General features: G+C 53.9%; 1 protein-coding gene across 5 annotated transcripts in view; it reads right to left on the bottom strand.

Annotated features, from left to right (window-relative positions):
• Positions 1-15,366, bottom strand: part of LOC104026949 (voltage-gated potassium channel subunit beta-1) — an 84,592-nt gene that overhangs the window by 23,949 nt on the left and 45,277 nt on the right. For all 5 annotated transcript variants that reach the window (XM_075715983.1, XM_075715987.1, XM_075715984.1 and 2 more), the window contains exon 2: positions 4,446-4,489. In XM_075715983.1, coding sequence (XP_075572098.1) covers positions 4,446-4,489 — 44 coding nt within the window. The remainder of the gene's footprint in view (positions 1-4,445; positions 4,490-15,366) is intronic.

Here is a 15,366-nt window from a genome sequence, read left to right as displayed (position 1 = left end):
AAGCGTTTGGGCCCGTGGAGCGCAGCCCGAGAGCTGGCAATGGCTCACGTAAGCATAAGGAGCACTTTATCTCTTTAAATATAGTAGTAAATATTTGCAATACTGGGTATACCTGCCCTGGATCTGCCTGCCCCAACGTGCTCCCAGACCCCAGCATCCCTGAACAGCGAGCAGCATCAGGACCACATGGGCGGGGAATCCTTGGGGTAATTTTTTTTTTTTTTTCCCCTTGATAATTGCAAAAACCAGCCAGGGAGGTGAGTTTTTGCTCAGCAAGGTGATCTCTAAAGCGTCAGATGCAATTGGGAAAGTGAGATGCGGCGTTAGGGTCCCAGCCAGAGCCGGGAAGGCAGCACACGAATCCCTCCCGCAGCCATCCCCAAAGCAGCCGGGGCTGCGGCACAGCACGGCGGCCACTGCTCAACTCCAATTGAAAAAACCAAAAATTTAAAAAAAAAAAAAAAACAAACGCAAAATTCACTCCAGAAAGCGCAAGGCGCACTTGGCATTTCAACAGCGACTGAGGATGATTCACAACCTCAGCCAACAGAAGTATTTTGGAAGAAAAATATACTAGAGAAAGGTATTTTTTTAAAAAAATCATTACTTTTCCCCTTACCAAGTCATCATCTTTCTCTTGTCTATCCCAGTTTGCTGTAGATAAACGCATCCCACCCCACGACTCAGCCTGGCAGTGGCAGGTAGACCTCCCACTCCTGCCCCGTGCCCATCACGTTACTCCCTCGCGCTGGACAGCAATTTCCCAGCTGGATATCCTCACCGTCAACAAAGGAATTTCTGCATTAAAACTGGATTTGGCTCCATTTCCGTCACATCCCAGAGCCTAGCAAGGTGTGATTATTGCTGGGTTATTTGCTGACGCAAAATTCCCCACTCAATGTCATTGCCAGCAGATGTGTCACCTCTGCAGGGGAAAAAAAAAAAAACAAAAAAAAAACCAAACCAAAAACCAAAAAGAAAAGGGTTCCTGGCCGGAAGCCAGAGCTTCGCCTCCTGTCAGTACAATTTTATCCCTGGCTTGCTCCTGGCGAGGACGATGCCACGCGGAGATCTGGCACGTGGGCCCGGTCTGGCACTTCAGCGAGCAGCAAACGCTCAGCCCAGCGCGCTGCGAGCACCTGGGTGCAGATCGGACCCTTTCGCCACCGTCCCCGGCCAGCGGACATTTGGGGTGGGCTTCCTCTTCCACGCTGGGTCTGCAAAAGCTTTTCTCCAGAGCAAAGCGCCGGGGGGCAACGGCAGCAGCCCGACCCCTTTCTGCTCACAAAACAGCTATTTTTGTACCCAATTGCGAGCACAGGGTATCCCGCCAGCGGCTGCGGGAGCCGCGCGTTTGGGAAAGTTTCTTCTGTGCTTTTTTTTTTTTTACATTGAGTTGGATTTTGGGGGTTGGGATGGCTGGTTTCATCCTGCCGCTCGTTTCCTTGGAGTCAAGGCTGATCACCTTGTTGGAGGCTGTCTCAATATTTTCTAAAAATCAACAGGCAGCCTCCACAGGCAGAATTTGCTCCGAATTAACTACAAGAAAAATGCGACCTTATTTTTTCCCCCCTGCATTGCAATTGCGTTTCAGAGCCCGCACCACGGAAAGGGCTTCGCACCAGCCCGTGCATCTGCCCAGGGTTAGACTATTCAGATTCCCCAGTTAAAGCCTCACCTGGCGTTAGCTCACCCAAAAGAGGGGGTGAAAGCCCAGCCCGGAGCGGGGCTCAGCACCGGGATGCTGCAGGAGCCGAGTGCCAGGGAAGCCGGCTGCGGCGGGGGGTTCAGCGCCCCGGGAGCGATGCTCACGCTCTCAGCCACCGTCGCAGCAACCCTTCCCCAAACCTCTTCGCTTGCGGAACACGCTGCTGGCACACCCCTCCGACCTCCTGCGCTCGCCCGACGCTTTGCACGCTGCAAGCAGCGCCCGGCAAATGAATTAATCGGAGGCCGTGAGCTGGGGGAAGCGGGACGGAATTAAAGGGTACGCGTCGCCTTCGCACTGCCTGCCCCGCTTCGCGTCTTCCTCCACTTGCTTTTTCATACTACGGGGTGCCGCGCGCTCCCGCCTTGCTGAGATTTTTGGAAGGCTTTTAAGGAAGATTGCTGAGTCGTCAGAAACTTTAGTAAACCTTAAATCTAATTAAATTAGATTTTCAGGCTGCAGAGAGTTTAGGGAAACGCATTTATCTTTTAGGGAACCGCGAAAGAGAAGCTATTTAGAAAAGTCACACAAGCCGGCGCTCGAAGCCGACACCTGATGGATCTGCTGCGGGAGGGGAGGACGAGCTGTGCTGCAGAAGAAATACCTGTACGTGCGGGAGAAGCTGCCAACCGAATCCCAGGCTTTCCCGTTCTCCTCTCCACAATTCCCACACGCGCCCCAAAGGCTGTAGTGCTCACTGCATCTGGAACGGCCTGAGGTTCCCGGCTCCGGATTGCCTCCCGGCTCCGGATTGCCGCCCCGCAGCTCTCCCCAGCCTTGCCCTTGCCCGGAGCAGCGCGGCGGCCGCTCACTCCATCCTCAGCCCCCACTCCTGCCGCGCAGCTGCGCTCACAAAGGCTCAATATATTTAGACGCTGCTGCAGTCCCACATGCTTGAAATTAAAGAAAAGCTCTGCAAAATATTTTTTCCCCGCTCCTACTTCCTTCCCATCGCTTTTTCTCCACCACAACAACATCGGCTCTTGGTGAAACAGTAAGGATGATAAATAAAAATCTCTGCACCAGATAAGAGAATTCCTTTCAAAGCCTGGATCTATTTTAACCAGAAGAGCTCTTCTTGGCAGAATAGGCCTTATTTATATGACTTGTGATGTAGGGTGACTTTCACATTTCACTCTATTTTAAAATCAAATCTCAAAGCGTGTTGGAAAAAACGAGCTAACCCCTCAGGCACCTGCCCCGCGAGCACCGCTGGCACCGGGGACGGCGCGGGGGGCTGGAAGGGGACCCCATCGCCGCAGCAGGGCCCAAATGCGGGCAGAGCCCAGGTCCCTGCCCGCTCCTGCCTTCACCCGCTCGCCCCCGGGGCAGCGGCATGGGAGCCCGGCACACCCAGCCGCTTTCCTAAAGATGTGCCGGTGCCTCCACCTCCCCGTGCCAGCACCCCTGACCCCCGGGGAACAAGGAGCCCCCTTTAACGTGGGGCTGGAGGGGCCTGGGCAGAGCCGGGCATCCATCCAGGGGAGGTTTAGGTTGGATATTGGGAGAAATTTCTTCACGGAAAGGGTGGCCAAGCATTGGAACAGGCTGCCCAGAGAGGTGGGGCAGTCCCCATCCCTGGAGGGGTTCAAAAAACGGGCAGAGGTGGCACTTGGGGACATGGTTTAGTGGGCATGGGGGTGTTGGGGTGATGATCTTAGGGGTCCTTTCCAATCTTAATGATTCCTAGTTTTTACTTTCATTATAAATAATCCAGCCACCAAGCCAGGAAACATGAAATTGCTATTCTACCCTTAACTGGTTTAGTGTGGACTTGGTAGTGTTGGGTTAATGGTTGGACTGGATGATCTTAAAGGGCTTTTCCAACCTAAATGATTCTGTGATTCTGTGATCCCCGGGGGTCTCTGCACATCCCCAGGGGCTTCACCCAGCCTTGCACCACAGGAAGGTGCTCACAGCGAGAAAAACGTCCACCTCCTTCCTACAGTGTCTATATTTTTTTTTTATATATATATATATATATACATACACATCTCCTTTTCAGCATTCTTCACGTGAGCAGTTCAACTGCCAGCAAAGGAATTACTCGCATGAGTAAAGCCATCAGGAGCTGTCCGGTCCGTCGCGCACGCTCTGACCCGGCGGCTGAAGGCTGGCAGCGATGTGCTAAAGCCTGCGGGAACCGCAGCGTCGCTGCAGGACCCGCAGGGCCGGAATATATGTGCCGCGGGGCTTATAGATGCCCTTTTGGATAAAATATTGGTAAGATATTGTTTAGTTTTCAAAAGGGTATGGAACAGGAATAACAAGGTACACACGCTGGATAAAATAAAATTAAAATATTCCCATAGCCCAGGCAGATTGCTGTCCCCCGAGACTGGAGCTCTGACACTTAAAGCTCCCGGGGGCATTCACAGGCATCTCAGATGTGGTCTCTGCGGGCTGTCCCTGGGGGGGATCAGGCTGTACGAGAAGGATTTTATGCCATAAAGCCTCACACGGTTCCGCTCGGGCGCTGTGGGTGGAAAGCATCGCCTCCCGCCATGGGCGAGCGCCGCGGCTGATGCACAGAGCTGTGCTTAACGCACGTAGGGGCCTCTGCCGGGAGCCATCGGCAAGACTGAGCACGGGCTGGGGCTCCGGGAGAGCACGGCTCTTTCACTGGAACACGAGAGCAGCTACCACCACTGCAGGGCGGCGCACGGCTGCGGTACGCGTGGCGGCTGCGGTACGCGCGGCGGCTGCGGCACGCGCAGCGGCTGCGGGGGTTACTCACCCAGGCCCAGGCACGAGACTCTCAGCCCAGATTTTCCGAGGTTTCTAGAAGGAAAAAGAAAAGAATTAGAAAATATTGCCAAGCCCTCAAGGGACACACGACTTAAATAACCTGGTGGGAAAGCAGCAGCTGGAGAAGACGAGACCCTGCTTTTGTCCAAGTTGCCCGTTCTGCTCCGAAAGGGGTGCGTTCTCTCTCACCGGGATGCCAGCTGCCCAGGTTGGAGAAGCCTGGATGCGCTGCCATCCCCCTTTGCCTCAGCAGGCTGTGGGAGAAGCTCTGAGCCCTCGTGGGGCTGGGAATAAACCCAAATACATTCAGACATATCTCACACCTGATGACCTTCGGGGTCCTGTGAATAAGGCGCACGCGTTCACTTTGGTCATCGTTTGCTATTCATTGTAGTAACGCCGACTAAAGTATGCGCCTTATCCAGCTTCACTTTTTTTTTTAATTCACCCTCACGCTTGTCAGAAGGCTCCCATCCAGCACAGCAAAGCCCTGGTCTGGTGACCGCTGGGGCTCCCAGGCTGCTAGATTCCCCCCCCAAACAAAAGACCCGGCCATTTCCCAGCCCGAGGGCAGGCAGCAGCTCCATCCCTAACACCAGCTGCTCTTCAGCATAAGTGAGATCAAGTCATAGAATCATAGAATCGTTCAGGTTGGAAAAGACCTTTAAGATCATCCAGTCCAACCATTAACCTACACTACCAAGCCCACTCTAAGCCAATCAAGGGTAGACTAGACTGAACCATGTCCCCAAGTGCCACATCTACCCGTTTTTTGAACCCCTCCAGGGATGGGGACTCCACCACCTCTCTGGGCAGCCTGTTCCAATGCTTGACCACCCTTTCCGTAAAGAAATTTTTCCTAATTTCCAGCCTAAACCTCCCCTGGCACAGCTTGAGCCCATTTCCTCTCGTCCTATCGCTAACTACGTGGGAGAAGAGACCAACACCCCCTCCCTGCCCCCTCCTGTCAGGGAGTTGTAGAGAGCGATCAGGTCTCCCCTCAGCCTCCTCTTCTCCAGGCTGAACAATCCCAGTTCCCCCAGCCGCTCAAGTCATCACCCTTCTCCCCACCTCCCTGAGCCAGGCTGGAGACAAGATAATTAGCCCCGAGGCCGTGAAATGTGCTGTACGTTAAACCCCTACCCTAACTTAAACCTATCGCTGCCGTACAAAATACCCTTTTAATTATACCTTCCTGCTTTAACCTTTACGTTACAGCTGGATCTGGGCAATTTTTTTTGCCAGATCAAGGTATAATTTGGGGACCATCTATCTACTTTCCGCTGCAGAGCACGGCGAACAATCACTGCACTTTTTGCCATTCCTAATGAATTAAAGCCAAATAATAATAATAAAAAAAAAAGGCTGACATTAGCACAGGTCGCGCCCTGCTCTTTCAGCTCCTTCTCTTTTTACACGCTTGATTTTGTGGCCGTTTCAGGTATTTGCCCATTTGGCACAATTTCCCGCATGGGAGAGCGACCAAAGGCTCCGCCGGGGAAGGCAGGGGAGCCGGCCCTTGGGGCAGGGGTGCCCACCCTCCTCCCCGGGGCCCCCTCATGCTCCTGCTGCACCCAAAATTTAATGCTGCTAATGAGAATCTAAAACTTCAGGCGAGCCAGGGATATGTCCTCGAGTAGATATTTTAAAAGCTAGAGCTGCATTTCCAGCACCACGAGCCCCCAGGCTCACAGCACGGTTGGGGCAGGCACTGACCTGATTTTTTTTTTTTCTGTTCTTTTTTTTTTTCTTTTTTTTAATCTCTCTCTTTTTTTTTTTTTTTGAGTGAAAGCACAGCTGGACCCCTGCGTAACAAAACCCATCCGCACACAGAATAGCACAATCATCCCCTGCTCACCAGCAGAAAGCAAAACCCTCAGAAAGTTAAAAGGCAAATAGCGGGCAGCTGCCTGCGTTCTCCCGACAGAGCTGCAACCATCCCAGCAGGAAAGAGGAGCCCGGGCTCACAGGATTGGGATTTCCACGTTACTGCTGGAGACAGCCCACCCGCCGCATAGAGCTCTTCGCAGAGGCCAGGTGCTACGGTGCATTTCCGAACAGTTTACGTTGATTTTGTACAAAATGTGGGTTTAAGTCCTATTTCTCACTGAGCTATTCGTTACCTTTTAAAGTCCGGCTCTGCCTCCGCACAGGCACGTGGCCATGAGGGCACAGCTTGGCCACGGAGCTGCATATAGATCATAGAATCATTTAGGTCGGAAAAGACCTTTAAGACCATCCAGTCCAACCATTAACCTAACATATATTTTATATATTTATAGATATAACTGTATATCCACACACACCCCCCTTGTATATACCCCTTTATATATAGGGATGCGCAAACGCATGCATACATACACCTATAGTTACAGCGTGAGGGAAAGCCTCTGGTGTTTGCGTGCATTTATAGGGTACAGCCCTCCCCCCAGCAGCGGGGTCTGCCTCAGGACCTCAGCCCCAGTACCGGCCGGCTGCCCCGTCCCCTTCCCTGCCGGTCCCCTGTCCCCCCGTGCCACAAATCCACATCAGGGCTCGTCCCTTTGCACGCCGGGGACCTGGGGGGTAGAGCACACACGCACACACGGGACCCCAGTTTTGCTCCGGAGAGCGATAATCAGCTCTCTGCAGAGTCTGGTCCGCTAATGACTGGGCAGAAATATCGTGTTTGAATTTCCAAAGCTGGCTTTGCCATTTACTTAGCGTACACGTGACCTGGGTACTTGGAAAATTTTATGGCTACAGCCAAGAGCTGACACTGAAAATGCCAAGCCTTTGCAGGGCAAGATCCCTCTTGCAAAATGAGCTCAGCAGCTGCTCGGCAGCTTAGGAGGAGGTTGCCCGAGCCTGTGCTCCAGCACGGAGAGCATCGCCGGGTCGCAGCCCCCAGCTACTCCCGCCACGTTCAGCCCTCGTTTGCCCGCGAGCACCTCACTCAGCTGCACACTCCAATTAACGGGTGAGCAAAGCGACCACATCCACGCATGGAGCCACAAAACCAGCTAAAATCCTCGCCTGCTCGGGCTGGCTCGCCTCCCAGCGCGGACCTTGGGCTGCTTGAGAGCATGCAGCCGCTGATTTGATCGCTGGCCCTATCACAGAGCGGTAATTTGTCTGGAATGGCAACAGTTCTTGAGACCTGGTTCTCCTCTAGCCCCTAAAAAAAAAAAAAGACCAAACCAAAACAAAAAAAAAACCACACCACAAAAACACCCAAACAAATAAAACCCCCAAAACCCACCAAGCAAATATATATATGTATACATTTATAGCTATTTTGCAGCTTCCAGGTGTATATATGTGTGGCTATATTACACACACATACACATATACAGACACACATGCCTGGATGCTGCAAAATCGCCAAGTAAAAATCAATGGTTGGTTTCTAAGTAACCAGACAGTAAAAGCCCTTTCTGCTTCCATTGCACTAATTCCCAAGTCCGAGACAATTAACCAGCTCAGTCCCCGCAGCTGAAGCGGTGGCAGCCCGTGCAAACGGCCGCGCCAGGAGCGGCGGCTGGGGTAGCCATCGGGACGGCAGGACGAGCAGACCCCGACTCTGACGAAGCCCAGAGTGCCCGGTCGTCAGCGGCTGTGCTGGCCGTGCGTGGGCTGAGCATCCTCCCTGGGTGAAGATGCTGCCTGCGCCCGTGGGTACCGGGGCAGAGCACCGCCGAACCGCCACGGCTCCCTTCCACGGGGAACCCCACGATGTGCAGGGGCTCCGGAGGGATAGCACGGGATGGGGGGGATCAGCCGGGGAAGGAGGGCGGCCTGCCATCGCGCTCCCAAGCAGTTCGGGACAGCTCGGGTTTTCCTGGGCCAGCGGCGGAAGCTCTCAGCAACGTTTTCAAAGCCAGAAATGATCTTTGCTAGAAATCCAGAATAACTGGATGAACTGGCGCTCGGCTATTGCCGAGCTGATGCTCGCGTGCTCTCCCCGGGGGATGCTGAAGCAGCCGGCCAGTGCTGGTGTCCTGGTTTGGGCTGGGATGAGTTAATTTTCTCCCTAGCAGCAGGCACAGTGCTGTGCTTTGGATTTAGGATGGGAATAACGCTGATCACACGCTGATGGTTTAGGTGTTGCTCAGCACTGCTTATGCCAGTCAAGGACTTTGCAGCTTCCCCTGCTCTGCCAGGGGCACAAGAAGCTGGGAGGGGGCACAGCCAGGAGAGTTGATCCCAACTGCCCCAAGGGCCATTCCATACCATACGGCGTCATGGGCAGTATAGAAACTGGGGGGGTTGGCCGGGGAGCAGCGATCGCTGCTCGGGAACTGGCTGGGCATCGGTCGGCGGGTGGTGAGCAACTGCAATGGGCATCGCTTGCTTCGTGTATCATTATTATTATTATTATACTGTTACTATTATCATTACTCTTTTACTTTATTTCAATTATTAAACTGTTCTTATCTCAGCCCAGGAGTGTTTCTCACTCTCACTCCTCCGATTCTCTCCCCCTGGCCATAATGTTAATGTGCTAGCTGATAATTACGAACAAAAAGATGCATTACGGCCTTGGTTGCCTTTCTTTATTTCAGCATTTGCTAATGCCAGGCGGGGCAGAGATGGGGTTCCCCCCCGGACAGCCATGAGCACCCACGAGCGATGGCTCCCACCATCCCGCTCGCGCTGCGGCCGGCACCAGCCATTAAACCAAGTCCTGTGCGTGCCATTCCATCTCCAAGCCCCAACCTTTCCTCCACGGAGCACGCAGCCCAGCCCGCCTCCCAGATACCTGGCACCGACGCTGCTCCTGGAGGCTTATGCTGATGCTATTGAATCACTCTTTCAGGAGGGGGGCGGGGAGGGGAGGGGAAAGCTCTTTTCAAATTGGAAGTCAGTGCTGCTGAGGAATGAAGTAGCCATTAAAGAGGACGTGGCAGGAGCCTCAAGTCTCTCAGGATTGCTTTGCTTAACCTAGAAGCAGCTGATTAAAAATCAGCTCTCTTACGCATACTTTCTTTTTTTTTTTTTTTCATTAGCACAGCTATCCTGCTTCTCCTCTCGCTGATATTCAGCTTCCCTTGCACTTTGCAGAACTGGAGCAATTGCACCGCTCCCCACAAATCACTGCCCAACCCCGCCGCACGCAGAGAAGCGCCGAGTTTTATCTGCTGCTTTACCCAGCTGCCTGCACGACCTGGAGTTGCGCAGCTCGGCACGGCCTGATCCAGGACCCCATCCCGATCCAGGACCCCGTCCCTCTGGCTACAGCCTGCCATGGCACCTTCCACACCGCTGCAAGGTGCCCATCTGAAGCTGCCTTCGTTTTCTTTACCCCAAACTTGCACTACAAGCAAGACCCGAAGGTATGCAACACCTTGCCCCTGAATTCTTTAAAACCAAAGCGTGAAGCTGAAGGCTCCCGCGCCGGCGTGCTGCCCAAGCCCGGGCTACAGCAGAGCAGAGCCAAAGGCAGGCAAGCCTGGCCGCTGGAGAAGCCTCCCAAGGGAACGGGATGGGGAAAGGTGCATGGGAGCGGGGGGCAGCCCCCGTTCTATGAAGGATGTGGGGTTTTTGCAGGCAGCCCCGCTCACCGTGCCCGCGGCAGGAGCCGTGCAAACCTCACTGAAAGCACCCGGGTCACCGAAACCTTTAATAAAGGACATTTATAGCCACGCTCGAGACATTGAAGGCCATAGGGCACTAACTTATTTTGTGAAGGAAAAGGTTGTACCATACTGTTTCTGCTCTTTGTAGCTCTAAGAAAGATGTCTTAAGTTTAATTTTAAATCTTTCCCGTTTCCTTCTCCAGGGAGCAGGTATTGCCCTGCGCTGCGACCGAACGGGGCAGGGGAGAGCAAAAGGCACAGGGACACAAAGCCCCCGAGAGCCCAGCCTCGCACACCGGTTTAATGTAGCTCTTCTTTTCCGGCATAAACCGAAGGTGACATTTTCCCTGCCCGCGCAGCTGGGAGTTTGAGCCAACACAACCATCCCCGCAGCACCGGCGGCTTCGCCAGATTGCGCTGGGTTAACGAGCGCGGGAGATGCAACGCCTGATTCATTGAAAACACAGCTTGCAACTCCGGGATGTTGTTAAAAATACACCAAGGTACCACAACAGCGTGCGGGGAGGGATGACATTTCCCTTGACTAGGCTTTTCCAAGCAGAGGGCACATCCATTTCCCAGGGATGTGCAGGTTCTTGGCGGTGTTTAAGAGGCAGCGATGGGAGAAGATGCCAGCGGCCGCATCCACATACCGGGAGCGGCGGTGGCTGCTGTATGCCAGCAAACACCACGCAAACAACCATGCGGTGCGTGTGAATGGCCCCGGCGGGGAAAAAGCCGGGAAGGAGGCGTCAGCCCGGTGCCTGCCGGGACCAGGAGCCGCGGGCTCCTGGTCCCGGCAGGCACCGGGCTGACGCCTCCTTCCCGCTGGTAAGGAGCGATTTGAGCAGCGGGACCCAAACGGGTGGCAGAGCCACAGGGCTGGTTACCGATCCCTCTGCCACTTGGCAGGTCTTCAGCAAGAAAATCAAGTTCTCGCTTTCACTTGCCTAGTGGAGAGGAGTTGCACATACGCCGCGCCTGCTCCTTCATCACCCTCCTCATCACCCTCCGGGCTGCAGTCCCCAGTATTGTAGGGATTTTGCCTGGGATGAGCTTGGGGGTTTTTTGCCTGCTGGCCTGGCAGGCAGTGCCTGCCGTCAGGTCAGCGGGTGAAGGGGTTATTTCAGCTGCACAGAGACCTGGAAAATTTGTCTTCAACTGCTCGCACCTCTTCCCTGCCTGCAGCAAAGAGCAGAGCCTCTGCCTGGGCAGCGATTACCGGGTCCCTCTGACTCAAGGGCACAAAGTGCTCTTGGATCCACTTCGGTGACTGATTCCCATTCCCATCTCCCTTGTTTCCAGCAGACACGCCGCTCCTTGTGGCTCCCCATGTCCCACCATGGTTGCTCATTTATGAACAGAGAGGAAAAGCACAACCCAACCCCACCGCAAAGCGTAGTTTTTAAGCATGGGAGAAACTACACTCAGAAAAAATGCTTCGATTCTGGATCCGAAGGCGATGCTGAATAAGCCCGAGTTAATTATTTTGCTAGAAGCAAGGGGTTAAACAGGACGGGAGCTTACGGGCTGACAGCAGGCAGTGCAGGGACACAGAGACCAGCCACCACGAGCACAGCCTGGACCCAGCCCGACATACGTGCTCAGGGCTGCAAAGCCTTCGGTTCCCCAAAGCTGGGAGGGTAAAAAGCATTTTGCTCGCTAGCCACTTCCCTGTGAGCAAAGGTATGGGCAAAAGCGAGGAAAATGCTGAAGAGAGAGATGTATCCGATCGGAACAACGGGCAAGAACAGCTCGTCATGTGTCTGAGGAGCCAGGGTTCGACGTGCACGAGGAAGGCCAAGATGGCAACTTTTGGCGTCAAGAGCTCTTTGGTTCAGCATCAGGAAGTGGAAAAGTGACACAAAGGGAAAAGAGGGGACTAACGCGTTCTGCAGCAACACAGAGGGGCGGTGAGAGCAACGAGAGGCATCTGGGATAAAGCCTGACAGTAAAAATGCAGGGGAAAAAAATGACAGTTTTGTCAAGTCTCAGGAACAAAGGAGGGCAAAATCCATTCCCAGGGGATTTTTCCTCGTAACGTGACCGTGTAGGAAGATTAGATTGTGTCTGAAACGTTAATTTTGGTTAAAAAGATAAGAACCCAAGGTTTAAAATGAGATTAATATTTGGCAATGACAAGTGAGAATAATTTGACTGTGCAGCAATTCTAAACCCATTTAACTCCTTCTCAGGAAGGATATTTGATGGGAATAACATCCGAGAGCACTGCTGGCTACCTGCAAGTCTGAGACCATTCTTCTCATGACGAAGAAAGACGACTTAAAGTCGGGTGGAAAGTTCTCCCCCAGTTGCCAGTTTTGCTTTTAAAAGCCACATTCAAGCTACCCTGCAACCTTCCTCACCGCCCCACGCAGCGGCAGCACCCCAGGGCACGCATGGGTATCACTCCATCAACATAAATCTGCATATAACAGCATGATACAAGTGTTAATTGTACAGAATATGGCTATAAAAATAAACTTGGAACTTGCTACAGCTTGGGGTTTCACGGGCTCTCCCTGAGCTTGCAGAGACGGGCACGCGGTGGCTCAGGCCGAGCATAAAGAGGGGCACAAAGAGCAAAACCCAACAGCTTAACAGCAGAGGATTTTTTTCCTTGTTTTCTAACACACCAGTGCCAGGCTCATCTTGCAAAACCCAACCCGGCAGAGCTTCGGGTGCAGCCCAGGGTGTGCCGTGCCATTCCTGGCCGTCTGCAGCGATTGCCCTGCTCAGATCTGCCAGCTCCTTTCAGACACACTCCACCGTTTCTTCCTATTAGGAAGTTTCTGCAGTATTTAACCAAAGCTTTTTATTTCCTCAATTCCACTCCATTACGCCGTTAGGAAAGCCTTTTCACCGGAACAGCTCTTTGCAAGCCTCTTCCAGATCAGCTCTGCTTAAGCCAGCTTTTCAAGTGACACTGAACCGTTTCTTGCTGAGAAAACCCAATCTCGCCCTGTGATGCTGCTGTCCCAATTAACTCACAGCGTACGTGGGGGGTGGCCAATTATAATCCCATGGTCGTTAAGGGCTCGCTTCACCAAGCTGAGGAAAGCCTTTTCAAGTGAAATCCCATGTAGACGAGAAGCACACGGCCCTTGCCTTAAACCAGCGGTGCCCAGTCTGGCCCCTGCCTAAACCTCATTTAACGTGGTACGGCAGCGAGGGTGGCAAAAGAGCTGAAAAATTCCCCGGTCCTCATTGTGCCTCTTGCACTCCCCACCGATGCCTCCTTAACAGCCTTTATGGTAACTTTTAGTCTAATTATTTCCTCGGAAGGGTAAGCGCTGACAGTGTGGTCAGAGCTGAGCAGGACCAAAAGGAATATATAATTTTTATATATATACATACACACGTATATATATCCCGTGGGCAGCAAGACCTGCCTGCACAGCCCTGCCCCGTGCCCTCCTGCCTGCTTTTCGGAGCGGGTTACGGGCAGCGTCGCCAGGCTGAGCTGGCTGTCCTTGCAGCAAAGTTCCCAGGGAAGAGGCGAGTTCTAGGTGGGATGGGATGAGCCTGCAGCCAAGAGTGCCCAGGAGGAGCCGGCATGGGGATCCCAGGGAGCCACGAGAAATGAGGAAAGCCGGAGAGCAGCGGGGTCCTGGGGAGGACGAGGCTTGGCTCTGGCAGAAGGTATCCAGAGACACTTCGGGCACAACAACCCCATACAACGCTACAGGTTTGGGGAAGAGTGGCTGGAAAGCTGCCTGGCTGAAAAGGACCTGGGGGTGGTGGTGGACAGCGGCTGAACATGAGCCAGCAGTGTGCCCAGGTGGCCAAGAAGGCCAACAGCATCCTGGCTTGTGTCAGGAATGGTGTGGCCAGCAGGAGCAGGGAGGTGATTGTGCCCCTGTGCTCGGCGCTGGTGAGGCCGCACCTGGAATGCTGTGTCCAGTTTTGGGCCCCTCAGCACAAGAAGGACATTGGGGTGCTGGAGCGTGTCCAGGGAAGGGCAGCGGAGCTGGGGCAGGGTCTGGAGCACAGGGCTGGTGGGGAGCGGCTGAGGGAGCTGGGGGTGTTCAGCCTGGAGAAGAGGAGGCTGAGGGGAGACCTGATCGCTCTGCAGCTCCTGGCAGGAGGGGGCAGGGAGGGGGGTCGGGCTCTTCTCCCAAGGAACAGCAACAGGACGAGAGGAAATGGGCTCAAGCTGCACCAGGGGAGGTTTAGGTTGGAAATTAGGAAAAATTTCTTTACGGAAAGGGTGGTCAAGAATTGGAACAGGCTGCCCAGAGAGGTGGGGGAGTCCCCATCCCTGGAAGTATTTAAAAAATGGGCAGAGGTGGCACTTGGGGACATGGTTTAGTCTAGTCCGCCCTTGATTGGTTTAGAGTGGACTTGGTAGTGTAGGTTAATGGTTGGACTGGATGATCTTAAAGGTCTTTTCCAACCCAAACAATTCTAGGATTCTATGATTCAGAGAGGATTTGGTAAAAAACCACCACAGTGACATTTTTATGGCTAGCTGCTGATGAGGCAACACAACAGCACAGCCCTGCACCCCTCGCGACACCCCCAGCCCTCACACCCCTCCATGAGGTGCCTGGGGGTCAGCAGAGGGGAAGGTCCCTGTTTTGTGGCCGAGCACCTCGGTCTCCCCTGGGACGAGCAGCAGCTGAGCCCACCCCAGGCTCCACACACCCAAGCAGCTGCAGGACAGGGCTTTAATTAAGTGCCTAACGCAGCTCCTGCGTTAGAAGCCCTACATTTGCACAGGTGCCAGGTACCTCCCGCAGGCATTGGGGTAGAGGAGCCCCCCAAAACCATGCACAGAGACACCCACATCCTCCCACGCCGCTGGTAGGGCTCCCATCCCCAGCAGCAACGCGTCACCGCAGGCCACGGACGGGTCTGCCGCTAGCACCGTGCGGGCAGTGGCGTGGCACACCGGCACCCGGCTGGGTCTGGGGGATTTTCAGAGCTGACAGTCTCTTTAATTAAAAGAAAAGGGGGAGAAGGCGGGGGAGAAAACATGTTTACAAAGCAGCCCATGCCATATGGCAGGAATGATATTTGTCTCCTGTGGTACAGGGCAGAAAGCAATTGTAATTATTCACTTTTAATTAATTCTAGTATAGGGGAATGGGTAAGAAAGCACATCAATGGCAGCAAACGCTGCAGTGCTGGAGGCAACCATAACACCGGACTGCAGGGAGCCACAAGCAGCCACTGAGCTGGGTGCCTGTGTCCAGGCAGCGCTGAGCACCCCTTGGTCACCCAGCCCTCCAGAACCACATCCAGCAAGGGGGGGGCCCAAAACCACACAGACCCAGCTGCCCAGGTACCCCAGCAAGAGAGAGCACCTACCCCAGCATCCAGCCTGGTGCAGAGCAAACCCATTTCCCC

Source organism: Pelecanus crispus, chromosome 9 (genome assembly GCF_030463565.1).
Source record: "Pelecanus crispus isolate bPelCri1 chromosome 9, bPelCri1.pri, whole genome shotgun sequence".
NCBI classification, from domain to species: domain Eukaryota; kingdom Metazoa; phylum Chordata; class Aves; order Pelecaniformes; family Pelecanidae; genus Pelecanus; species Pelecanus crispus.
Note: the sequence above shows the minus strand (reverse complement) of the source record. Positions and strands in the feature narration are given on the sequence as shown.